Source organism: Siphateles boraxobius, unplaced genomic scaffold, assembly GCF_051911475.1.
Source record: "Siphateles boraxobius isolate OS27281-9 unplaced genomic scaffold, OSU_SipBor_1 66, whole genome shotgun sequence".
NCBI lineage: Eukaryota > Metazoa > Chordata > Actinopteri > Cypriniformes > Leuciscidae > Siphateles > Siphateles boraxobius.
Window position 1 is genome coordinate 2,735,001 of NW_027509193.1, and position 27,055 is coordinate 2,762,055.

Sequence of the window (27,055 nt, forward strand, 5' to 3'; positions counted from 1 at the left end):
TCCAAAGTGAGTTCCAGTACAAACATTTTACCACTTATCTTACTGTAATTGTAAAGTTTTATTTCCTGAAGACATTTATCAAATTTATAACAGTAATGAAAATAACACAGACAACATTTGAAATATTTTTATCCATTTATTTATATATTTATTCACTTAAATAGTTTTCAGGTAGTTTTACATTTGGTCAATGCCCATGTGCGCCCCTCTACATATTCAGAAATCAAATAAAACCTCTGGAGTGTGTACAGTATACATCTGCGTGTGTGGAGTCTATTGATGGGGGGGGGGGGGGGGGGTCCCGGGAGTAAAAGAGTCCTGTGTATGGAGTGGCGAGGCTGCTGAACTGAAATGAAATCTGAGTACAAGAGAGGGGGGCGATGTGTAGCGATCGCTCAGGACAGAACCATCGCCTGGAATTCTGCAAGAGATCAGAGAAATATTTCATTAACGTGGGATGTAAATCTGCAGATGCTACAATAAACAATTTACAGCAGTTATCATAACTTTCTGAATAGTTTAAGCATGTTATTGAATGTGGCAGTGTTACAGTAATGTATTTGGTCTACACTGCTGTGAGCATGTAAGATATTAGAAATTAGAAATGCATTTATTTAATTAATGTATCCTGCTGCATTAATGGACATACATAGATCCTGTAGCTGATATACAGGTCCTTCTCAAAAAATTAGCATATTGTGATAAAGTTCATTATTTTCCATAATGTAATGATACAAATTAAACTTTCATATATTTTAGATTCATTGCACACCAACTGAAATATTTCAGGTCTTTTATTGTTTTAATACTGATGATTTTGGCATACAGCTCATGAAATCCCAAAAATCTCAAAAAATTTGCATATCATGAAAAGGGTCTCTAAACGAGCTATTAACCTAATCATCTGAATCAACTAATTAACTCTAAACACCTGCAAAAGATTCCTGAGGCTTTTAAAAACTCCCAGCCTGTTTCATTACTCAAAACCGCAATCATGGGTAAGGGGACTTCCACACTAGCACTTTTGGTGCGCACCCGGGTTCGAATGACGTCAGAGTTCGGTTCGTTTGGATGATGTGAACGCTGTCTTCCGAACTCGGGTGCGCACCAGCGAACCGTACTCGGGTCCGCTTAAAAAGGTGGTCTGGGGTACGGTTCATGTGAACTCCAGTACGGTTCGCTGCTGATATGAACGCAATTGAACCAAACCACGAAAGTGAACCGCTATTGATGACGTATAATGTATAATGTGGTCGACAGGACAGTCGCTGTGTGTGTGTGTGTGTGTGTGTGTGTGTGTGTATACACTTACCTTGACGAAAACCGGGATTGACGCACTGCAAGCAGAGAGATGATTAATGCTTGCCTCCGCAAAAAATTTCTTCGGCTGACAGCCAGCTGTCTTTGGAACGATTTTAGTACTTTTGCGGCAGACAGACGCAAGTGTGTTTCTGAATGTTTTCTTTGAAAACAAAACCAAAGGTTAAAAAAAGAAGAACAAGTGTGAAGCGAGCAATTCTAACCATTTTGACATCTTTTCATTCATAGCGGCGCCGGTTACCAAGCAACACGATTACGTGGCAGCTGCAGCTTGATGACGCAAGTGTACCGCGGTTCGGATACAAATAATATAATTTAAACACAGTCCATCGAGGGCAGGGGGAGGGGGGAGCAATCGAATTCGGGTTAGGAACAGGCAATCGAACCAAGTGTGAAAGCCCCCTAAGACTGCCGACCTGACTGCTGTCCAGAAGGCCATCGTTGACACCCTCAAGCAAGAGGGTAAGACACAGAAAGAAATTTCTGAACAAATAGGATGTTCCCAGGGTGCTGTATCAAGGCACCTCAGTGGGAAGTCTGTGGGAAGGAAAAAGTGTGGCAAAAAACGCTGCACAACGAGAAGAGGTGACCGGACCCTGAGGAAGATTGTGGAGAAGGACCGATTCCAGACCTTGGGGGACCTGCGGAAGCAGTGGACTGAGTCTGGAGTAGAAACATCCAGAGCCACCGTGCACAGGCGTGTGCAGGAAATGGGCTACAGGTGCCGCATTCCCCAGGTCAAGCTACTTTTGAACCAGAAACAGCGGCAGAAGCGCATGACCTGGGCTACAGAGAAGCAGCACTGGACTGTTGCTCAGTGGTCCAAAGTACTTTTTTCGGATGAAAGAAAATTTTGCATGTCATTCGGAAATCAAGGTGCCAGAGTCTGGAGGAAGACTGGGGAGAAGGAAATGCCAAAATGCCTGAAGTCCAGTGTCAAGTACCCACAGTGATGGTCTGGGGTGCCATGTCAGCTGCTGGTGTTGGTCCACTGTGTTTTATCAAGGGCAGGGTCAGTGCAGCTAGCTATCAGGAGATTTTGGAGCACTTCATGCTTCCATATGCTGAAAAGCTTTATGGAGATGAAGATTTAATTTTTCAGCACCTGGCAACTGCTCACAGTGCCAAAACCACTGGTAAATGGTTTACTGACCATGGTATTACTGTGCTCAATTGGCCTGCCAACTCTCCTGACCTGAACCCCATAGAGAATCTGTGGGATATTGTGAAGAGAAAGTTGAGAGACGCAAGACCCGACACTCTGGATGAGCTTAAGGCCGCTATCGAAGCATCCTGGGCCTCCATAACACCTCAGCAGTGCCACAGGCTGATTGCCTCCATGCCACGCCGCATTGAAGCAGTCATTTCTGCAAAAGGATTCCCGACCAAGTATTGAGTGCATAACTGAACATAATTATTTGAAGGTTGACTTTTTTTGTATTAAAAAAACACTTCTTTTATTGGTCGGATGAAATATGCTAATTTTTTGAGATAGGAATTTTGGGTTTTCATGAACTGTATGCCAAAATCATCAGTATTAAAACAATAAAAGACCTGAAATATTTCAGTTGGTGTGCGATGAATCTAAAATATATGAAAGTTTAATTTTTATCATTACATAATGGAAAATAATGAACTTTATCACAATATGCTAATTTTTTGAGAAGGACCTGTAGGCAGGTGGAGCTGGGGAGGTGGAGGGGTTCAGCAACACTGAACCAGGATATTTGAATGTTGAGCAAGCAATCTGATTGGCTTCAGGATCAGCAGAGGCCAATCAGCTTGTGCCATGTGATAATAATGTGTTAGATTGCACGTAAAGGACTAAAGTTTCATGACTGAACTATATATATATATATATATATATATATATATATATCCACTAAGCATGATTTGGATATTAAAATTGCAACTAACTTTACATAGATGTGAGGTGACAGCTATTTAAATCATGTCAGATGGATAGAAAACAAATGAAAACATCACAAAACGGTTTGCTATTTATTCAGTTAATTGTAAAAGATGGAAATATAACATAAAAGCCATAATTACCATCAACTCCGATCTTGCCATCGCTGTCATCATCGGCTGCTGATAGGAAAGCCTTGGTCTCTTTATCGGTCAGCACACGAGCACCAGCTGAGAACCGCTGCAAGAAAAACCTGGAGGGGGGGGGGGCCATCAGAAAAAGAGTCAGCTCATGTCCCACATCAGATAATCCTGCTATACTCAAAATATTGGTAGGTAGAGACAGGATGCAAAAAAGCAGCTGGAGGATAAAGTGTCTAGCTTAATTCAAAGGCTGCAGCTGAATATATAAAAACAAACTGTCCTCAGGCAACGTAATCCCTTTCTGTTTATGAAGACTTAATATTCATATGTTTGGGAAGCCCAGGAAAGGCTTAAGTCTGTTGTTAGGGTTGATTTTGCACATACAGTATATCATTATTAAGTTAAAGATCCTAAAAGTTCTTTCATGCTGAAATAATCTACTTTTCAATGTAAAATGTAAAACTCATGTACTTGAGTTCTTCCTCCTCGATGAATCCACTGGCATCGTTGTCCAAGATGTTAAAGACATTCTTCACTTCCTGAGGGCTTTTCTTTGTCAGACCACACAGCTGGAAGAACTTTTTGGGGCTGAATGAGTCTGGAGCTGGAAAAAAACAACAAAGGAATAACCAATTAAAACACACGTGAAACCTGACACTGGCCTTTATAAGGAGCAGCAGAATTGGACTGGACTGAATTGGATTCGCACTAAGATCAAAAACATTACTTGAGGTAAATGAATTAAGACAACAACTTCAGAAATGAATGCATGTACAGGTTCAATTTCTAATGTGCGGATGAGACACAAACATGCTGAGACAGGAGAGATGGTTTATTCTACCTTGACAGTCCTTGAGCGCACTGTCGATGGCATCAGCGGAAAGAACAGATGTCAGTGACATGGTACTGAAGAAGAAGAAGAAGAATTATTTTAAATAATTTACTCACAAGCAGCTGTCATATTTCTCCACACTGTAAAAAGTGTTCAGTTCACTTACCTAAAAAAAAATGAGGAAACCCGTTGCCTTAAAATTATTAAGTAAATAAACGTCATGCTTAATCAAAAAAATTAAGTAATGTGGAATTGTCAAGTTCACATAACTTAAATTTTTCAATTAAGCGTTCCGTTTATTTACTTAATAATTTTAAGTTAACGGGTGTACTCATTTTTTTTAAGTAAGTGAACTGGACACTTTTTACAGTGCATAGCAACCTGCCAATGTACAAAAACCTTTGAATACACAAATCAGCCTAGACTAGATTCAAATAAATCTCACCTAGATTCAAATGAAAAATATGATCTGCCTGAAACGAATCAAAATAAATAAATAATCGACTAAAGATACGACACAAGTTCAGCAAAGATGCTGGCATTTTACATACTCCTTTTTTCCCTCAAATATATTCTAATGCAATCAAATAAAACCCCCATATCCATGCATTTTCAATGTGTAAATGCATTTCATTAAAACCCTACACAATAGCTACATGCAATTTTCTTTAAACAAAAACTGTAGCCTAAATGCATGCTGTTTTAATATAAACCTTGCACACTCATTCAGGTAAAATACAATTTCCAGCTAAAGCAGCGCACAATGCCGCCCCTCACAAAAAGATATCGGGGTGGGTACGCTGGGACTCTTACCTCTGTGAAGTTCTCCTGGCAGGTGATTCAACAGAAGTAAGGCTGAGTGGTGACTGCGAGTCGGTCCAGGTGCGATTTATATAGGTCTGAATGCAGTGACAATGGCTAATTCTTGAGTTACCAGTCTGTGGATCAAATTCTAACTGCCAGGCCCTAGCTCAAATTACTTACCTAACTAATTAACCTGTACTATTTATATCGGTGTGTGTGTGTGTGTGTGTGTGTGTGTGTGTGGGCCAGCACTTAGACATCTGTGACGCCCTTGTAAAAGGCAAATTAAGTAATAAATGCTTTGCTGTCTACCTGCTCATCAAGTCCCTCCCATCCTATATCATAATACAGGCATCACACTCGTTCACCCCTCTCATGCACATCCGATCCTCCTCTCAGGTTGGTCAGTCGCTCCCTCCCTCTTTCCCCGCTGCTTTACATGAGGTCATTCCCAATTCCTCATTATAATATTACATAAACACTTTTATATTGCATTTCCTTTTGGGGGGTGGACAAATTCCGGGGATGCTCGAAAGCCACCTTTCCTTGATGTTAGCTTTAATTTATCGCTTTCCAGATGTCTATTACTTTATAAATCCCATAATCTGCAATGGATTTTTTTTTTTTTTTTTTGCCGTAATCTGCTCCATATTGTCTTTCTGAACAGATGGGAGCCTTTAATCCACTGCTCACCAGATGCAAAACTAATTCATAGGTATAGCACACACACACACACACACACACACACACACACACACACACACACACACACACACACACACACACACACACACACACACACACACACACACACACACACACACACACACACACACACACACACACAGTGCCTCTGCTGTTATAGAGAGTGTCATGAGGGTTTATCCTTCTCATTTCACCATAGGCAGACAAACAGCGAGCTGTCATTTTGCCTCTGCTGATTCAGGGATTCAAGGTCACCTTTTGACTAACGCCCAGCAGAACACTGTAATCAATGTTTAAAACGCACCTGCTAGACCCATTTATTATGTAAGAGGGTGCAATATGTCCTCAAGTGCAGGAAAAGAAAAAGAAAAAGAAAAAAACAGACACTGCTCGCTTAACTTTTTGTCACCAAACCCGCATGTTACAACTAACCCCAAGCGATGGAGTTACAGACAGCGCAGCCTTCATACGTGTAAGAGATACAGTGGCCATTTTTGTTCTTGACTTTCCTAGTTATCTCATGATTTAATGGTCATGAACATCAAATATATTAGTTTAATCTGTTTCAATGACACATTGTGCCGTTGAATCATGTGCATTACTTTTAAGAAGAAATTTTGGGGTCTGAAAGATTTTTTTTATTCAGCAAGGATACATTAAATAGATCAAAGTTGACAGTAAAGACATTTATAATGTTTCAAATAAATGTTGTTCTTTTGCACTTTCTATTCATCAAAGAATCCTGGGGAAAAAAGATCATGGTTTCCACAGAGACATTAAGCCGCATAAACAGTTAAAAATGGATAAGAATAATAAGAAATGTTTCTTGAACTACAAATCATCATATAATGATTTCTGAAGGATCATGTTACACTGAAGACTGGAGTAATGATGCTGAAAATTCACAGTTATAATAATTACATTATAAAATCTATTCAAATAGAAAACATATATATTTAAATTGTAACAATATTTCACAAAATAATATTATTCTACTCTCTTTTTGATCGAATAAATACAGCCTTGTTAAGCATAAGAGACTTTAAAAACATTTAAAAAATCTGACTGAAAGTTTTGAATGGTATTTATTTGTTTGTTTGAACAGGTAAATACTGTCATTTTTGATCAATTGAATGCATCCTTGCCGAATAAAAGTATACACAATATATCTATATATGACAAGTTTAAATTTGTTTTTATTGAACAATTTTAATGTATCTTTTATTATTATTACTGCTGTTGTTATTATAGCAAATGAGTCCAATTGCACTCAGCACATCTGCTAGTGTCAGCAACTATAAGTATTTACATTGACCGTCATGTTTGAGCGCATCACGAGAAACTGCGTTAGTTCATGTTTGTCTGCCTATTGAGTTGCAGGGTGCACATGGCCCATTTAAATGCATTAGGTAGAGGTGTTTGCTGTGACAGGCTTTGGGACAGTCCATGCGTGGGATAACCAGGACTACTGGAGCTGACAAGGACACCGGATACAGAGGTGCTGCTTACCCACAAACACTGATGTCATGGGCCATGATGATACCTCATATCCTATACGGTTAGCCTACTAAGCAATCCTTTATTTATTCATTTACGTTTGCTTATATTCTCGGGGACTAAGCTACACTACGCTGACTGACTTCTACTAAGGTGTCTGTTTTGGCAACACTGTTTTGGCTTTAAGTACTACTTTAAGTGGTACGATATGCTAGTTAGCCTCTGTGTGTCAAAAGCTAACTAGCATATCGTTCCACTCTTTAGCCTCAACTCTTTCTCAAAAGAAAATAAAAATGCAATTTGTTTTACCTTTATTTAGAGGTACAACAGCAGCCTTTAAGGGACATCTTTTTTTTACCGCATCTACCTCTAAAAGGTTCATATAGTAACTTAATATATAATAGTATAAACTTTATTTTATATAGCTCCTTTAAAGCGGGTTCTCAAGGCAATTTACACAATAAAACAGACATAAAAATAAAAATACAAAGCGTGCAAAAAAAAACAGACTGGAATACAAAATAATTAAAACCATAAAGAAAAAGCTAATAAAAAAACTATGTTTTTATACTATTATATACTATTTATACTAATTTTGCACACATTGCAATTTGTTGAGTGTTGTTTTAGCAAGAAGTGCATCGCAGTATACAATGCGGGAAATAAAATTAAGTTTTGATAAGACTTTCAGTCACAGGAAAAGATGGCATAGGGCGAAGTCTAGCAATATTTCTGAGATAACATTTTTTTTTTATTCTTAACAGTATTGCAAGTGTGGGTAAAAAAACAAACTCCTACATTCTTTTATTTAGTTGCGAACTCCAAAACAGTTTAACATTACTGAACCAGTTCTACGAAGCTGATAAGGAGAGCCAATAAGCAAAACCTCAGTCTTTTCACTATTAAGACACAAAAAGTTTTTGGTCATCCATGTTTTTATCTCAGAAATGCAATAAGAGAGATAATTATCTCTTCTATGCAGATGATACTCGGATTTATATCCACTCAGTGCCTGAGTGATCTTAAGAGCAATCCAAGAGGAAATACTATATATAAATTCTGAAAAAAGTAATAGGCCTAAAATGTAACCCTGTGGGACACCAGTAGAGACAGAGCCAATCTCAGACCTGAAGATCAAGAAGGATAAGGATGGAGAAAGAACCAGAATCTGAAGCTACCGTCATGTTTGAGCGCATCACGAGAGACTGCGCTAGTTCATGCTTGCCTGCCTATTGAGTTGCAGGGTGCACATGGTCCATTTAAATGCATTAGGTGGAGGTGTTGCAGTGACATGCTTTGGGACAGTCCATGCGTGGGATAACAAATCATTTGTTAATAGCTGAGCTGTGACCAGAGCTGTCTCTGTACTATAACAATGTCAAAAACTAGACTGACAAACAAAACAAAACTAGCCCAATGGCCAATCAAGAGTAGCCCAAAGTAGCCCAAATATCAAAACTCAAAATATGCCATTCCCACATCTAAAAAAACATATTTTAAAGTCACTGTTAAAGTCATTGCAAATTGAAAACCAATATATCGTTAAGTGATCATAAACGCATCTCAACGGCACCAGTGGCCCTGCTTTGCAAAGCTTAACATCTAGAAAAGTTTTATCATTGGTAGAGTTTAAAGTCCCCCTGTGGTGAAAATCAAGCTTTTAATGTTGTTTATATGTGTATGTGGTGTTTTTTAATATGCTTTAAGGCAAACCATTTACAAATTCATAAGTCGACACCATTGGCTGAGTATTTTCTCTTTAAAACGGTAGTGAACCAAAGAAAAATGTGTTTTGAAATCGCTGGTGTTTCTGACGACACAAACTACCTTGTAACCAATCAGATCAACGTGTGATCGTCAACCAGTGGATCTCTGAGCTGGTGTGAGTGAGTGGAGGCGGGGCTCATTTGCATATTCATAGAACCGCATATAGCCTACTAAATGAGGCAAGCGTGTTGAGTTACATTCAAGCTATTTTAAGGCATGAAGACATTTTTTAAGAAAAAAACGTTTAAATATGCAATTTTGGTGATCAAAGGGGAATTTTAAATGATAAAATTATTGACTGCAGGTGGGACTTTAAAATATTTCATATTTAATTCATGCAATGTCAAACCTTTAACGCCTGGGTATCAACCCATTTTTTTTATCTGACAGTCTGTGTATATAAAAAAAGTATAATTAGCTACTTAAACATTCTTAAAAAGTAAGTAAACATGTGCAATATAATGTTTACAATAAGCAATTCACTGTGTCTGGTGTGTGCACTTTCAAATGAGTTTGAGATGCTTTTCCTACCCATTATGTAACACATTGTAAAGTAATGCCATCTAGTGGTCCATTTAACCTAAAACATCAATGTAAAAAAAAAATGCTGCCTAAAATTCGCAAACAACTTGGATGTTTGTCATTACAACTTACAGTTGAATCTTGTATAACTTATAAAAATGTTGCTTAACTTTATTTTGATGAGTTAAAGCAATGTAAAACATATGTTTTCATAACTTATTGATCATACACTTTTGTTCACAGTGTACACTCGTGGCTAATAGAAAGATTTGTTTATTTATTTGAACAGGTAAACATTGGCTTGTTAGTGAGTAATTATCACATTTGTAATAGTTTCTTAAGTATGAGTCTGCAATAAAAATGCATGTGATTCAACCAAACAAACGGAAATATAATAAACTAGCCAATGATAATATTAATATAAAAAATAATAGTGTCTATGGCAGTGATCCCATAGATAAACCTAGCAAATATATGTATTTTTCTATTTATTCTATTTATTTCATGGAAATGTAATCAATATAAACTTTCTCCATACAGCTAGCTAGAGTGAAAAGCAAATTTGCAACAAGAAGAAATGAAAAGAAGTCTAGGATATATTGAAAAAGAATATTTATTCTTTTCTTGTCGTCCGTTCCCGTAAAAGTGCATCAGATTTTACAGTAAGCAAAATTCATATTTAAGACAGGAGACAAAACCGCTACATTCACGGTCATCGTTGTGCTGCATGGGAGGAAACTTCTCATAAGCATCATGAGTATAAAAATTATTTATAGTAGGATGAAAATGGGAGTTCTTGGGCAAAGTTGTTCCTTCAGAGCTAAAGGTGTTGTTGGTCAGACGCAATTTATGCCTTAACCAAGACAGCGAACTCTGTCGGAAAGAAACAAACAAGCACGTTAAACATTCAATCGTGGTTTTCAATCAAATATTATGCATATTGATATTCTTAGAGCACTTTAAAGCACATTGGGATTGTACTCAAGAGATTCCAAGACCATGTGGAAAGTGTGAAGCAATCTTAATCTTAACGGTGACTGACCATCAATTCCGATCTTGCCGTCACCGTCAGCGTCTCCAGCCTTTAGGAAAGTCTTGGTCTCTGCGTCAGTCAGTGCCCTGGCACCAGCCTTGAAGTTCTGCAGGAACAGTCTGCCAGCACACAGTTCAGTTTATCAGTACATTCAAGATGCAAGTATTTCTTTATGAGCTCAAAGCTGCTCTTACTTGAGTTCCTCCTCCTCAATGAAGCCACTCTTGTCCTGATCAATGATTTCAAAAGCCTTCTTGACATCATCGGCAGACTTGGCTGACATGCCGACCTTGGCGAAGAAAGCCTTGTGGTTGAAGGAGTCAGCAGCTGTGTGGGAAATATGGGAAAGACGTAAATAAATACACGCATTTAATGTGTTAAAGATCTGGCGGCTCACGCTGACTCACCCTTGCATGCCTCCAGTGCTGCAGCGATGTCAGCTTCCTTCAGGCCGAATGCCATCTTTAGCTGAATGACACATAAAACAGAACATTAAAACAAGAAACGCGTGTCGTCACACAGCTGCCCGAAAGTTAAGGTGTGTTTAGTCCAGTTTGCCTCAAACTATGTCCATTTGACAGATTACTTAATATAACTTATGATTACTTAATAACTGAACATGTATAACATTTCATGCCATGATTTCAACCCATGCAAATCCCACAAAACCAGAGAAAAGGGAAGAGTGCCGCATGTGGATTTGAGTTACGAGGATGTTAAATCCCAAAGGTTCCACGAGGTCCTCTTAAAATAAGCCAGCATTGCAAACAATTCCACAGCCGATTGAGATGATGAGAACATTTAGGATGCAAACTTTTTCGTTTCTGCTCCGAAACAAATCTGGAAGAACCAGTCCTGTTCTTTTTCTCCGTAGATAAACTGCAAACTCACCTCTTTTGTCTTTTGGTGCTGAAGGTAGTTTCAGAAGACTCGAGCTGTGGACTGCAGTGGTCTCCGGGCCCCCTGATCTCCCCCTTATATACCTTCAGCCACTCCAAATAGGAATCATAATGTAATAGACACCCGCTGGCCCGAGGGGGGCGGCTTGACATGCGCCCACCAGACACTCTGTACTATATTTATCCTCAAAAATGAAGATGCTTAAAAGGTGCGTTTGAAAAAAAAGTCCATCATATACTTGCATGCTAATAATACATGCTGCTGATAGTGCATTGACATATTCCTATGGACACTCGCTCATGGGGTTTAGAAAGAGTATATGAAAGGAAGCTTGCGGGACGCTTTTCAGAGGGACATTTCTGTTTGTGTTCAGGGTATGGACTCTTCGGTTGATTTTGCTTGTATATCATGTAAAGTGGTTCGTTTTGTGATAATTTTGCATGTTGTTATTTGTGTGTGCATATGCTGTGCTGGATTTTGCCACATTAAACACGTTGTCTGAATTTGTCCTGGTTTTCTTCTGTACGCAAACAGACCAAAAATAAAATGAAACATTTTAGTTTTGGTTAACTCCAGGATTGACTGGTCCATTATGTTACCTTGACTTACTTTTCCTTCATTTGACATATGGCAAACTTGATTTACTGTAATATATAGTTTATACACTGAAGAAACAAATTCAGTGTGGACAATTTTCACTCAGAAATTGCAAATTTAAAAATTACTTTCAAAGAAATTGCAAGTAGCCTAACACATTGATTTGAATGTGAAATTTTGAGGTAGAAAAATTTATGAAAAAAAGTTATCTTTCTTTTATTTATGGCTAGATCCTTCCCCAATTAAACTTATTACATATTTGCCTGTCCTTTTTAGTGTAGGTCTACACTGTACAGTATGAAGTGTTACTATTAATTCGCCCCTGACAGTTGCATACAGCGTTCAAACAGCAGAGAGCAGCAGTGCTCATCCTGGCTGATGGCTTTCTTTCACAGCAGGTCAGAAACTCTTCTACTTGTTCTATACCGTCACAAGCTGAACTGGAAGGTACACAACTGAATTTTGTTTTAGGCTACATTAGAACTGATGACAAACGCCGTGTTAACACCGTTCCATTTCTGACGTAGGACTACTTGTTCATCATGTGAGAAGTAGCGCGAGCGCTTGAAGTAGCCTACGTCATAAAAAGAACCAAACATCATCGTCTGGAATTTGTCGTGATCGCGCCACATTCAGTCTCAACAACGCCGAATTTTAAAATGGGTTCTACTTGCTTTTGTTGCATTTTGTTTTGTCCGGTGTAACGTTAGACATGGTGCAATCTTCTAAATTGTCTAGCAGGGGTGTCTAAACTCGGTCTTGGAGAGCCTCTGTCTTGCAGAGTTTAGCTCAAACCATGACCGAACTCACCTTTTTGCAATTGCCTAGTAACTCTGAAGATTTTGAATAGCTCTTTGAGGTGTGTTTGATAAGGGTTGGGACTAAACCCTTTGAGGAACCCTGATCTAAAGTTCTAAAATGGCAATGATTTTATCACCATTGTGGTTAGTAGAACATTATTACTTGAGCATTGCCAGTTGCTCTGATGAAATCGTACCCGTTGCGGGGCGTTTAATGGGATTTGGAAGACTGAGCTTGGCTGAGTGTTCGATGAGCTATTCTGAGCATTCGGGACGCTGCCATGGACTCTAATTGGGCATGCGAAAACTATCCTCTGCAAATCCCTTCCAGTGCATCTCAGCAAATCTCCGGGCCTTCCCTCACCCAGCCTTGTCCCAAGAGCATCCTGCAGGACATCCCTGGCTATTGGTGCGTTCAAGTTCTCCTGGGAAGTTCATATGTACGAGTCGTGTTTAGCACTGTCGTCAGCGAAAGATGGCGGTGTACCTTCTATTAATTAACTAAACAAAAAAACTGCAGGATTTAACTACTTCTAGAAAACAAAAACGAAGAATGTGCATCAATGTGTTTTTAATTCATTTATGAAGCCACTGCAAACTTTATCGTTACATATTATATTGTTATATTGCTATTATATTTTGTGCAGGTTATAATGCTGCCTTGACATGCTATTGGAAATTTCCTAATTCCCACTTCTGAAGTGATTACGTCACATTCAAGTGCTTTCTTGTTGTCATAAATAACATGAATCATGGAGGACACCGGGTTTATTCATGCCGATTAGTTGGGAAAATCTGATAATATTTAGCATCCCATTCATTTACAACCATAAACATTCACTACGTTATCAAAATGATCCCCAAGCTTCCCAGTGGTAAATATGACTTGAGTTCATGTCCAATTTAAAAAAAATTAAACTCGTATTTACGATAATGGCATGTGAAGGCAGCAAAAGCTTATTTAGTTGTAAATAAAAACGCATGACAATGTCACACTATAATACCTATATTGTTGTATTCCGCCATGTTTCTCACTGACACATCCCCATCGGGCCTTAAAGAAAATCCCGAGCTTCCCACTTGTATTTACGACTTTGTGGTGGCATTCATACGCGCTCAACTCGCGAATACGATCTTTCCGGCATGACTTGAACGCACCATATGAGTGCATTATCATGAAGAGAAGTTCCCGGGAGGACATCTGATAACACAATGGGGACATCGATTAGTGGCGAATGCGTAAAAAAGCTTGCTTCAAAGACATGTTACACCAAAACTATATTTATTCCTTGTTTTTCACTCTACCCCAGAGGTGCATTCAAGATTGTACATTTGCACAGGCCAATGGGCTTGAAATAAAACATCCAACTTACACATACAAATACCCTTACCCAGACACGTACTCGAAACTGAGTAAACTGTCCAGTCATAAATGAGATCATATAAAAAAGTTCAGGTGAGAAAGTTGTGAGCTGTTGTGAGTTCTGGTTCCTTGAATATGGAAGGGTCTTGGTCAGATGAAAATTTAAGCCTTTACAAGAGCAGCAAACTCTGTGAGATGAGACAAAGATGAGACAGAGATCAGACTACCATTAGTCAATATAGCAAGTATCACCATTTTCATTTCCAAATATCGTCAAGGGTCTGCCTTTGTTGTTGTTGTGAAATTTGGTTGTAAATTCTTTTTTTGACGACTTGTTAGTTAGGTAAAATAATTTAACTAGCTAACATGGATCTTGTTGAAATTACCAGAACAAATTGTGATAGTCTTGGTAGCATCCATGACAATGGGTTGAAAATGTTATAGCAAAATTGTCTTTGTAAAGAAAAATGAAACATTTTATGAAAAAAACAACAAATAATGTATATGTGCAGAAAAAGTATAATCATGAATATACAGTGCTGGTCAGAATTATTTGCCCCCTTGGTAAATTTGATCAAAGATGGCTGTAAAAAATAAATTTGATATTTTATTTTAAAAAATGCATAAATCTAACCTTTTATTGAAGTAAAAGAATTGGAAGTGGGGGGGGGAAATCACACTATGAAATAATTGTTTTTTCTCCAAAACACGTTGCGAACAATTATTTCCCCCCTTTTATTAAATACTTCTTGCAAACTCCTTTTTCCAAGAGAACAGCTCTGAGTTTTCTCCTATAATGCCTGATGAGTTTGGAGAACACCTGACAAGAGATGAGAGACCATTCCTCCATACAGAATCTCTCCAGATCCTGCAGATTCCCAGATCCATGTTGTTGCTCCTTCTCTTCAGTTCAGCCCACTCATCTTCTATAGGGTTCAGGTCAGGGACTGGGATGGCCATTGCAGATGCTTGGTTTTGTGCTCAGTGACCCATTTTTGTTTCGATTTCGATGTTTGTTTTTGGATCTCTGCTAGAAATCTTATAACGGGCCATGTTTGGATCTTCCAGCAGGACAGTGATTCAAAAACAAACATCGAAATCAAAACAATAAGGGTCACTGAGCACAAAACCAAGCATCTGCAATGGCCATCCCAGTCCCTGACCTGAACCATATAGAAGATGAGTGGGCTGAACTGAAGAGAAGAAGCAACAACATGGATCTGGGAATCTGCAGGATCTTGGATAGATTCTGTATGGAGGAATGGTCTCTGATCTCTTGTCAGGTGTTCTCCAATTATTTATTGATTATTCGCTATATATCGCACGGATCAGGGGAGGAAATGGATGTAAAGTGCCGATAGTTGGCGCATAATGCCATCTAGTGACTTTTACTGACTTTTCTAGCAGGCTTTAGCTGCTTTCCAGTGAACATAGTTGGCAAACCACGTTTTCTCACCAAAAAGGCAACGTCCACTACACCGAAACTTAATGTAAAGCACGCAGGAGCTTAAGCTTCCTATCTCAATGTGAGTTCAACTCTTTATAGATTGTCATTTTTTATTTACCGTCAACTCCAAGCATGCCGTCACCGTCACTGTCACCAGCAGCAAGGAAGGTCTTGGTCTCTTTGTCGGTCAGTGCCCTGGCACCAGCCTTGAAGTTCTGCAGGAACAGCCTACAGAAAGAGCACAGGCCTGCTATGAAGCCCAAAACTAACTTTCATTGGACATTTTTCCCATGTAAACAATGTGTTAAGAGTCTCACTTCAGCTCCTCCTCCTCAATGAAGCCACTTTTGTCCTGGTCAATGATGAAGAAAGCCTTCTTGACATCATCGGAGGACTTGGCTGACAGGCCGACCTTGGCGAAGAAGGACTTGTAGTCAAAGGAGTCAGGAGCTGTGGAGAGAGAGGATTCATCTGATCAAACTATTGTTATGTTACTTTTACAGTAACCCAGCTTACAGGGAACGCTCTCAGAAGAACAAACATTTTGGCAAGGTTCTCTTGAAGTTATGAACAAACGTTATAGTGACGTTAATAGACCGTTCTTTCAGGGTTGTCTGGTCTTTAATTATGAAGATAACCCTGAATGAACGTTCTATCGATGTTTCTGGATACTGGTTACTCTAGCATTAGCACAAAAATGTTTTTAAAGGAAACTTCTTCTGACATTTTTCAAATGGAACTACTTGTTTTAGAACCTTCAGAGAACATTCAAAAGTAACATTTCCATAACGTTTGAAGAGTGATGAAATGGAATTTTCACTTGACGTTTGCAAAACCCCGCCAAAAAAAGAGTCTGGCTATCTAAACATTCAGAGAGTATTCAGAAATAGCGTTTTCATATGTAAATGGGAATGTTTGCAAAGCAGTCTTATAGAGCATTATTTTGTTAGCTGGGAAGGAAGCCACTATATATTACTTTTAAAGTAAAAAAAATTCACATGCTTTTCTTATTATTACTATTTTTCACATCTTAGCATGGCAGTCATCAAATACATTTTAGAATAAAAGTATTCAGAAATACTATGTAGAAGTTTATGGAACAAAAGAAGTTCCATAAAAAAAAAATCCATAGTATTTCTGTGTATATGCTGGCCACTTGTTGACTGTTTTTCCCCCCTCAATATCCTGTCCAATTAATTTATGAAAAATGAGTTATATTTATGAAAATTTGAATATTCATTAATATTTTAGTTTTGAAAGAGAAATTCAACTTCCACAAAACAAATTTTAAGCATTTAAGCAGAAGGTCTTTAGATCATGTTTATAAATATACTAAATAATATAATATCATATAATAATATAATATAATTGCTAAAAATTACAGTTTAGTCTGTATTACATGTATTAAAAATTTAATATTTATTAATATTTTTGTTTTGAAAAATAAATTCAACTTCTACAAATCAAATTTAGGCAGAAGTCTTTAGATCATGTTTCTAAATAGCCTAAATAATATAATAATATAATATAATTGCTATAAACGGCTTTCTTTAGTGTTATATCTGATATATATCTAATAATATATTAATTTGTTTCATTATATCTCTTCCACATCATTTGTTTGTTTCGGATTTCATGCGTCTATATTTAGTCATGGTTCTTCTGTATGATATTTATTAAAATGTAGATATTTATTAATATTTTTGTTTTGAAACAAAAATTCAACTTCTACAAAACAAATTTAGGCATTTAGACAGAAGTCTTTAGATCATGTTTCTATATAGCCCAAATAATGTAATATAATTAGTGTAATATAATCACTATAAATGACTTTCTTTTATGTTATATCTGATATATATCTTATAATATATTCATTTAATTATGCCTCTTCAACATCACCATATCCTGTCCAATTCGTTTCTTTTGTATTATATTTATTAAAAAATAAATATGTATGAATATTTTTGTTTAAAAAAGAAATCCAACTTCTACAAAACAAATTTCATGTATTTAGGCAGAAGTCTTTGGATCATGTTTCTAAATAGCCCAATATAATATAATATAATATAATATAATATAATATAATATAATATAATATAATATAATTAATATAATATTGTTATAAATCACTCTATTTAGTGTTATATTGGATATCTTATAATATATGAATTTGTTTCATTACACCTTTGTTTGTTTTGGATTTCATCATGTGTCTATATTTACTCACATATATCAAATCTTCAGATTAAATTTCACTTCAAATCATTAGCAAGCGCTCTGTAACGCTTCACAGATCATTAGTTCGTGTGCATTCACACCGTCAGAAACGGCAGGAAACATTATCCGGCCAGAAACCGTTTGGCTCATCTCTTTTCATATCTGAATGCACATGAGCTACTGAGCAGTGGTCGTTGATGTCTTCTCAGTGCCAGTCTATCATCTAGTGTTTTCCCAGATGTGGGATCCCCTGCAATCTGAGACGATCACGTGATGTCTTACCCTGGCAGGCGGCGATGGCAGCGTCCACATCAGCTGCGGCGAGCATAACGGCAACGGCCATTCTTCTGCTTCTGAATAAGCTGCAAAACAGCATAGAGTGAGAAGAACAATTCACAAATGAGTCCAATAACTTATGCCATGCATTATAGAAAGAAATTAAATTCTGTATGTATTCCCCCATCAGTGCCACACATGCATCATGAACTACTCTGATTCGAAGTGCCTGCTTTTCCTCTTTCACACGTGCATTGACGTTATTCACAACCCCCTATTTCCTCTAGTTATCCTCAGAGTTCAAGCAATCGACATTTAAGTGTCCAAGTTCTGTGGTCTTCATCGCCCGCATCCATCGCGGGACGTGTGACCCGGAGCACCAATACCAACACAGCATATTCCCATCAAGTCCCTGTCCGTGACTGATCCTAAAGCATGAGTGTGTCAGATGAATCGATCCACTTGCACTCACCTTGCGCTTGTCTAAGGCGAGTGAAAAAGCGAAGGAGTTAGTCGAGGTGTGAGGTGCACTTCTGCGGCTCCCGGTTTATATACCCCTCAGCCTCACCATTTACAGGAATTCGATGCTCAGTAACGGATAGCTCTAGGTTTGGAATAGTGTCGAAAAAATGTGTCCAGTAGACTAGTCAAGTCGGGCTATTTTTAGTCTCACAAACCATGTGTGGGACCCTATAGATCATGAGGCCCTTCCTCGGGTTAAACTGCCGTCCCTTTCCCTGCCTCATCATCCCGATTTAAGATTTGGGGAGACTCCCATCTGTTGATTGCTTTCATTCGTCCCCGATCGAACATTTAGTGGACAAAGGGACTGATGAACACATCAGATATATGCATGTTTGATTGACGGGGATCGTGTTTCTCTTCCAGGTCAGAAACTCAAAGCCCATAAATCATGTCAGAAGTATGCGTTCATGTCGCATGAGATATATGATTGCTTTCAGTGTTCATATTGAATTCTTACATTTGCATGAATCAGACTGTGCAATCTGAAACCTTCATTACAATGTAAAACACAGATTGAGTCATTGCTCATCTTAACTGATGAGTTTAAATTCATGTTATTTTGATAGTATAATTTTATTTATTTTATTCTTCTGATATTTTATCTTGTCTTATCTTATCATATTTTTTTACATTTTTTTATTCGATCTTATATCTCATCATATTTTATTTTTAATCTTATATTATATTTGATCATATCTTATCATTTTATCTTATATCTTATCTTGTTGTATTTTATTATTTTATTTTATTTTTATAGTCTTATATCATATTGTATTTATATATATATATTATATCTTATTTTATCAATTTATCATTTATTTTTTATTTTACATTATAGCTTTTCTTATTGTATTTATATCTTATATTTTATATATTATCTAATCTTGTTATTATTTTATCTTCTATATTGTCTTATTATCGTATTTTATTTTTCATTTTTTCATTTCGTCTTTGGCTATATCTGATCTTATCATATTTTATTATTTAATTGTATGTTTTATTTAATATTTCATCTTATCGCATTTTATTTTATTATCTTATTTTAAGAAAAACTGTATTCTTTTTTTATTGTGTAATATCTTATATTTTAAATTATTTCATTTTTGTCTTATTTTTTATATTACTTCTTATTATATATATATTTTTTTTATTTAATATATTTTCTTATCCTGTTTTATGTAATCTTATATCATATCTTTATTTTTTATTTGATCTTATTGATTTTTATATAATTTTTTATATGATATTACCTTATTCTATCTTATCATATATATATATATATTACTGGTGTTGTTATTGTGATATTTGTATTGTTGTGATGCCATCTGTTTCATAAACTTGAAAGGTATAAAAAGATCCCATGAAGCAAAGAATTCCCGCACTTCACTTTATTGAGCAGTTTCATTTCCAACGATCACTATAGTTACAGAAGCAAGTTTTTATTTAATTTTATTCCTAAACATGATTTGCACATTTTCTACAAAGACATAGCCTACTAAACATAATTTAATTAGCAACTCATAAAACATAAGAATGAATCACAGATCATACATGCAAATAAAGAAGAGAGAATCATAAAAACACAGTTCATGTCAGTCAAGACAATCACCCCATTTTCAATTCAGCAGGCTGCAGAATTCTGAGGGGCAAAAAAAGAGAGAGAGAAAAATAAGTGAACTGTCCAATCAGCTAAATCACTTGATACGGTCCCAGACAGCAACATAGTGTCGGCCCAAATCCGGTTCGTGTTGAATCCACATGTACCAGATGTGGCCCGGATCAGGGCCGACACTATTATGTTGCTGTCTGGGCGTCACATTAATTTAAGTAAATTAAGTGGGCACACCCTGTAAATATCAAAGTGTGGATGTTTCTCACATGCAAATCTAATCCTTCCTTCCCATACAGAGTCAAAAACCCTGCCGGAAAGACATTGCCCTGGGAGAAAGAGAATTCCCAGTCTTTCAAGATAATCAGTACATGTGTGCGTGTGTTAATGGGAGCAGAATTGGTCTGATTCTCATGTGTAGAGCTGATTAATTCCCCAGGCTAACAGAGGAACCAGACAGTGAACGAGGAGCCCAGGTTTCTATAGGAGTACGGCTCCCAAAAGGCCAGTTCAACTGTTGATTTGGCTATACCTTCCATCCCGATTTTGCCGTCTCCATCTCTGTCCCCAGCCGCCAGGAGGGTGTTGGTCTCAGCCTCCGTGAGCTCTCTGGCCCCCGAGGAGAAGTTCTGGAGGAAGCGTCTGGAGACCCAAGCAAAGAACAGCACAACAATCAGAGAGGGCTTCATGTGGCGCCTTCATAATGTCCCTCGCAATACAAACAATGCTTTACTTCAGCTCCTCTTTTTCGATGAATCCACTCTCGTCCTGGTCCAGGGCCTTGAACACCTTCTCCCTGTCGGAAGAGGCTTTACCCATCAGACCCACTTGTTCAAAGAACGACTTGTAGTGGAACGTTCCTGGGGCTGAAAGACAAAAATATGATAAACAAAATGGAGTATTATATATTAAGGCCTACAATTTAGATGGATGTATTTGAATTTCATATAGGCCTAAACTTTCTATCCAAGTGGATTACACAGTTTGATCATAAACTTAATGTGATAATTGATGAATAATCATACATGAATGAATAATCCGGTTTAGCTATATATGTATCATCCATAAATTAAATTTGTTTTAATCTCATACATTTTAACTATTTGATGCTTGTTCCACAGCCATACATTGTAAAATGTGGCATCCCGCAAATGTTAGTGCTGTTTCTACATTAACCCATAAAATGTATTTTGTTGGTATAAATGAATCTGTTTAGGTTGATTCAGCCATGTTGTTCAAAGCATTGCTGGTACAAGAAACGATAGATTGTTGCCTGCCTCTTTAAATGCTGGAGCTCTTCTTAGCAGGAAGAATTCTGATTGGCTGGCAATGTTTTTATCGTTCATCAGCTGAAGAAAATCGTTCTAAAAGTGATTCCCACTATATCATTACTCTGTGGTTATCATTATTCCTGTGGTGTGCACTATTCTCTATTCTCTACTTACTCTATAGTCCTTAAAACTATAGGCTAGTTAATTTACTGTAGATGTAACCATTTTAGGTTACAATATAAAAAAAAAACATTAAATATGCAAATGTGATTAAAAACTAATTAGTTAGGCTATATTATATATATTGCATATATACATGCTTTTGTGTGCCATTGTTAGGAATATTACAGTAGCGTGATCTTGATCTGAGATGTATATAGCTGGTGTGAGTGTGTATGATCTTGGATGCTCGGCACAAACACACTGGTATCCTGATGGCAACTGCTCCCAGTCTCCAGCTGCCTGGATACCTGGATCTGCCCATTCCCAATGCACCTGTGTGTGTGTGTGTGTGTGTTTACACATTTATAAACCGCTTATAAATCATACTAGGTGATAGAGGAAGGGTTAGTGTATAGAAGTTTGTACTATGTCTATGGAAAGTACCCATACAACTTGAAAACAAAATGTGTGTGTGTGTGTGTGTGTCTCTCTCTCACCTTGACAAGCCTGGATAGCTGCTGCAATGCTGTCTTGTTTCAGGAGTCCTGCGAGTGCCATGATTCTTCACCAAAAGGTTCTATAAATACACATTAAAATTAAAGAACCAGTAAGGACCAAATCAAGCATGTTGAAATCTGCATGTGTTAAAATGTGCATCATCATACAGTGGAATATTTAGAAACTTTTTTTGCATAGAAAATACATGAACAAAGATGATGTTGAACTCACATAAATCTCTGAATTGATCTTGGAAAATGTAAGGATGCAATAAATCTCCGAATTGACCTTGGGGAAATGTAAGGATGCAATGCAATGAGAAATGTGACAACTGACATCACTAACAACAAGTTCAATTCGGCAGTGAAATGAATGTGAAGATTCAAGAAGCAGGCACTACTAACCTTTGGACCGGCTGTAGAAGTGACGATGAATCCTCGGCTGTATCCTTTGAAACAATGAAGACACAGAGAGTCTCTCCTGCAGTTCTGGGACCAAAAGTGCACAGAGAGAGAGACACTCTTGCCCTTAAACCCACGGAGGCCTTCCTCACCACAAAACACCTCCCTCCTCATTAGCTGATCCAAGCGCATCGTTTCTGATCGCTATTGGCTTGAAAATAAGTTTTTTTGCATATGCTCGTGAAGGACTCGGAGGTCATTGGCTCTGGTTTACTACTGAGACCTGGAATGGATGGTTTCCTTAGTTCTAGTTTGTGAAGGATGCTTAGTTTTTTTTTAGTTTTTTTATTAACTTCAATTTTAGAAAAGGGTAGAAATCACAAATAAGTAATCAACATATACATAACAATATACAAAAATACAACACATAAAAAGAATACAATACAATTTTGCCAGGGGAAGCTTACGGACCATTACAAAGAGAAAGAAGACCATATGTTGACAGTTTTAATTGCCTTTTTGTTGTTGGAACCAGAAATCAGATTAATATAATGTGCAACTTCGTGGAGAAACAGTACAAAATTAGGGGTTTTAGCGCTAAATTTGGACTTATGAATGTGAAATTTTGCCAGAAGAATTAATACATTTATAATGAAGTACCTCTTATCTTTAGTTTGATTTTCATAAAATCAAAACACAACATTCTTCCATAATAAGGCAAAGTCTTTATAAATATGGTCAATTATGAATCTGCTGAAATTTTTTGCCAAAATGTTCTGGTGTGTGAGCAATACCAAAAGAGATGCAAAACAGTTTCTGGGTGATCTTCACAAATAGAACATTTTGTATTGATGTCTCTTTTAAATTTAACCATGTAATGATTAGCAGGGTAATATTTGTGAATTATTCTGAAAGATACTTCTTTCACCTTATTTACTATCAAGTATCTGTGAGGAATCATCCAAACCTTTTTCCAGTCAATGCCATTTACAAATCGGTTCCAATAAAACGTAACATTTGGAATAGATACAATTTCTGTCTGAAATAGTGCTCGAACATTCTTATTATTTTGAGGTATTTGGGAAAAACAGACTTTTCCAACTGGTGATTCAGCCACATCAGGGAGGGAGACAGAAGTAAGCGGAAGTCTGCTAGTACACCTAAAAAGCATGATTACGCCTGATGGAATGGCGTCAAATACAATTGCAAATTATCTTGGCGTAACTGGGATGTTATATGTTGATAAAAATTCACTATAGGAGAAAAGTCGCCCCTCTCCATTAAATAGCTGGTCCACCAGCAGAATGAAGGATGCTTAGTTGTGAAACCAAATTACACATCACTTTACAAATAAAACATAGAATCAACGTAGAAAAGTTAATGATGATGAGCTGAGGTGGACTTATATATTTGGAAAATAAATATAAAAAAAAATCAAATACTAATATATTTGTTCCTGTGAGGCATTTTTACACATGTAACACTACATGTTATAATAAAAGTATTTTCCAATCCAAATGACTTTTAACATCAGTTTCTGTCATTTCTACTCAAAGATTTAACCTGACGATCAGTGAAATATAAAAACTGGTTGGATACAAAGAACTTTTTCATATAAACTGTAACTATGGCGCCATTTTGACTACTAAAAGCCTTTAGACAGCAATTGAAAGTTGAAGCTTGAAATGTGAAGTGTATATGATTTGCTTATATTTCATAGCTTTAACAATAATTAATGGCAAACTTTTGTTTATATTTCAGAGGTTTTTCATTTGCATGCCTTCAGGTTTTTAATTTTATTTCAAGCACCCCAGAAAAGTATCTGTAAACCCTAACACTCAAAATAATTAATTGGTTTGAGTAGAGCCAACATAAATTAAACAAATGAGTTCAATCAAATTAACTTTTATGAGTATTGTAAACAAAATTTTTTGTGTTATTAACTTGATTCTTTTAATTTAGACTAACTTAAATTTAACTGAAACCGTGCCGGGATTTCTATTTCCCAGCATGCTTTGCCATGACACTCAAAGGGAGAGTACAGTCAGTGCTAAAATTAAGTTTAATATAATGTTCTGCTTACTTAAAGTTTGAATTTATTTACTTACAAAATTCGGGTTTACCGTGATATCTTAGATTTAAAGGCCATGGAAAATGTATACTTACGCATTTGTGGGTTTGTGGGTTGCTAACGTGATATAGTGAAGATACAGTCATGTGAAAAAGAAAGTGCACCCTTTTGAATTCTATGGTTTTAAGTATACTGAATATATCAGGAGCCCCATGACTTAATTAAAAAATCATCTGGGGCCGTTTTCACAAAACATCTTAAGGCTAAAAAAAACTTGCCGATTTAGGAGAACCTCTTAAAAATAATGGGTGTGACAGTCCTAATTTTAGGACTCCTTCATTTTTAATGAGTATTTCACTAAGAATTTTTGCGCTAAAACCAGCTCCTAAATCAGTGAAAAGTTAGGGGTATTCAAGAGGACTCCTAAGACCAAATCACAAACAATCCTAAAATGGCTGTTGTCAGCAATCCACCCAAAAACACTAAACACCATTGAGGCAAGGGACGATCAAGCCTTTTCTTCATAAAGGCAATATTTTGATTTATGAAATAACATAAAGGTGCATTTATGTAGGCGATATGCAATGAATGATGGAGAATAAAATGCTGTAGTCAAGTTATCGTCTGCGCTGATAGACGTGTGTGCAGCTCGAGTGACCCGAGTTCAGTTCCAGCTCGTGGACCTCTCACTTTTCTCTCTTCCACTTCTCTGCCTGTCTACTCACTGTCCTATCATAATATAAAAGGCAAAAATAAATCTTTAATAAATAAATAATTAAAAAATAAAATAATGGCCTGTGGCTATTGTTTTCACTAGTTCGAATAGAGTAAACAAGTAAAATAAGCATATTTGGTGTGCTGTCCGAGGGGATTGAGGGAACCGAGTTCTGAATTTAGTCCAAACCCAGAGTTCCTGCCATATCCCGGCTGGGCCAACAGTGAGGAGTCGGGGTGGCTGCAGAAAATTGTCGAGGAAACTAGGTGAGTCATCTGTGTATGTAGCTGAACAATAGCAATTCGATGAATATATAATTGGACACTTTATCCTACATTTTAAAATCTTTATTTGAATATGGCAACATGATACCTCGTTCTACAATATTTCTATGATCAAATCACTGACAGAAACCCCTCCCCCATCAGACACACATGTCTATGTGGTGTTTTTAATATGGTTTAAGCATGTGCAAATTCATGTCAACACCATTGCTGAGTATTTTCTCCTTAAAACTGCAGTGAACCAAATACAGTCTCAAAAACACGATTTGAAACCATGTAACCAATCAGGTCAACATTGTGTAATTATCAGTCTCCCACAATGAATTTTGTACTGCTCTTCTTTACAACCTTGCTTCAGTTCATTGAAGTCTGTGGCATCTGTTTATGCAGCTTTCTTACAGTCTATTTTAAAGACTTTTAAAGGACTTTGACTGGGTCACTGAAACAATTTGATTGTAGTCTTTTTCAGTCATCCTGTTGTAGATTTGCTGGTGTTCTTGGGATCATTGTCCTGCTGGACGACCCAGTTTCGGTCAAGCTTTAGATTTCGAACAGATAGTCTCACATTTGACTCTAGAATACTTTGGTTTACAGAGGAGTTAATGTCCCAAAATCATCGCCCCTCCATCAGTGTGATGGACAGTTGGTATGAGGGGTTTGTGCTGATATGCTGTGTTTGGTTTAAGCCTAGCTTAGTGCTGTGCATTATGGCCAAACATCTCCACTCTGGTCTAATCTGTCTGAAGGACATTGTTCCCAAAGTCTTGTGGTTTGTTCAGATGCAACTTTGCAAACTTTTGTGACATTTAGCCTAGCTAAGTCCTACTTATACTTTAAACCACAATTTTCAGTACAAAAACCCCCCAGCAACAAGGTGTTTTACCCTATATAGCCTATATCTTTAACTTACAGCTGTTGCTGAAAAGCTATTGATTCATTCACCTTAACCAAAAAGTCCCAAAATATATAATAATTCCAGAGACTTTTATTCATCAGCATCATTCACATTTGATCAAATCACTTCAAAATCAGCCTTTTGTCATTGCGTTATGAACTCATCAAGACAATTTTGTAATGCATTGGGTGTTAAAAATTTTAGGAAAGTAGGCTACTATGGGATTTGTAATACATCAATAATTATGATTATTATCTCCTATATAGATATGGATGAATAAGAGGCTTATGTGCTAAAACAAATCTGTAATCCCTCTATAATTATTCGGTTGCCTACAGCATGTTATGACAGTTCCACGGTTTCCTCCTAAAACAGGTTTGGCGTTGCTCATCATAGTCAACACTTTTTTGGTAGTTTTTTCTCATCTCATCTCATCTCATCTCATCTCATCTCATCTCATCTCATCTCAATGACATGGCCAGACTGTGTGTC

The 27,055-nt window shown here is 37.0% G+C and overlaps 4 protein-coding genes across 4 annotated transcripts; all 4 read right to left on the reverse strand.

Annotated features, from left to right (window-relative positions):
- Positions 1–116: 116 nt before the first annotated feature.
- pvalb8 (parvalbumin 8) lies at positions 117–5,275 on the reverse strand. Its single transcript, XM_077213791.1, has 5 exons — positions 5,018–5,275; positions 4,214–4,278; positions 3,844–3,976; positions 3,373–3,482; positions 117–421 (listed from the first exon to the last, which is right to left on the reverse strand). Exons 2-5 carry the CDS (start codon positions 4,272–4,274, stop codon positions 396–398), a joined length of 330 nt encoding a protein of 109 aa, XP_077069906.1. The 5' UTR covers positions 4,275–4,278; positions 5,018–5,275; the 3' UTR covers positions 117–395.
- A 4,819-nt stretch (positions 5,276–10,094) lies between these two features.
- LOC143721348 (parvalbumin beta) lies at positions 10,095–11,561 on the reverse strand. The gene is made up of 5 exons (XM_077211644.1): positions 11,424–11,561; positions 10,940–11,000; positions 10,727–10,859; positions 10,542–10,651; positions 10,095–10,372 (listed from the first exon to the last, which is right to left on the reverse strand). Exons 2-5 carry the CDS (start codon positions 10,992–10,994, stop codon positions 10,347–10,349), a joined length of 324 nt encoding a protein of 107 aa, XP_077067759.1. The 5' UTR covers positions 10,995–11,000; positions 11,424–11,561; the 3' UTR covers positions 10,095–10,346.
- Positions 11,562–14,094: 2,533 nt separating this feature from the next.
- LOC143721375 (parvalbumin beta 3-like) lies at positions 14,095–18,648 on the reverse strand. The gene is made up of 5 exons (XM_077211685.1): positions 18,605–18,648; positions 18,139–18,218; positions 15,957–16,089; positions 15,758–15,867; positions 14,095–14,380 (listed from the first exon to the last, which is right to left on the reverse strand). The coding sequence occupies exons 2-5, from the start codon at positions 18,197–18,199 to the stop codon at positions 14,355–14,357; spliced, it is 330 nt and encodes a 109-aa protein (XP_077067800.1). The 5' UTR covers positions 18,200–18,218; positions 18,605–18,648; the 3' UTR covers positions 14,095–14,354.
- A 1,587-nt stretch (positions 18,649–20,235) lies between these two features.
- On the reverse strand, positions 20,236–22,488 carry pvalb5 (parvalbumin 5). Its single transcript, XM_077211688.1, has 5 exons — positions 22,429–22,488; positions 22,197–22,276; positions 21,000–21,132; positions 20,799–20,908; positions 20,236–20,296 (listed from the first exon to the last, which is right to left on the reverse strand). Exons 2-5 carry the CDS (start codon positions 22,255–22,257, stop codon positions 20,274–20,276), a joined length of 327 nt encoding a protein of 108 aa, XP_077067803.1. The 5' UTR covers positions 22,258–22,276; positions 22,429–22,488; the 3' UTR covers positions 20,236–20,273.
- Between the last annotated feature and the right edge of the window lie 4,567 nt (positions 22,489–27,055).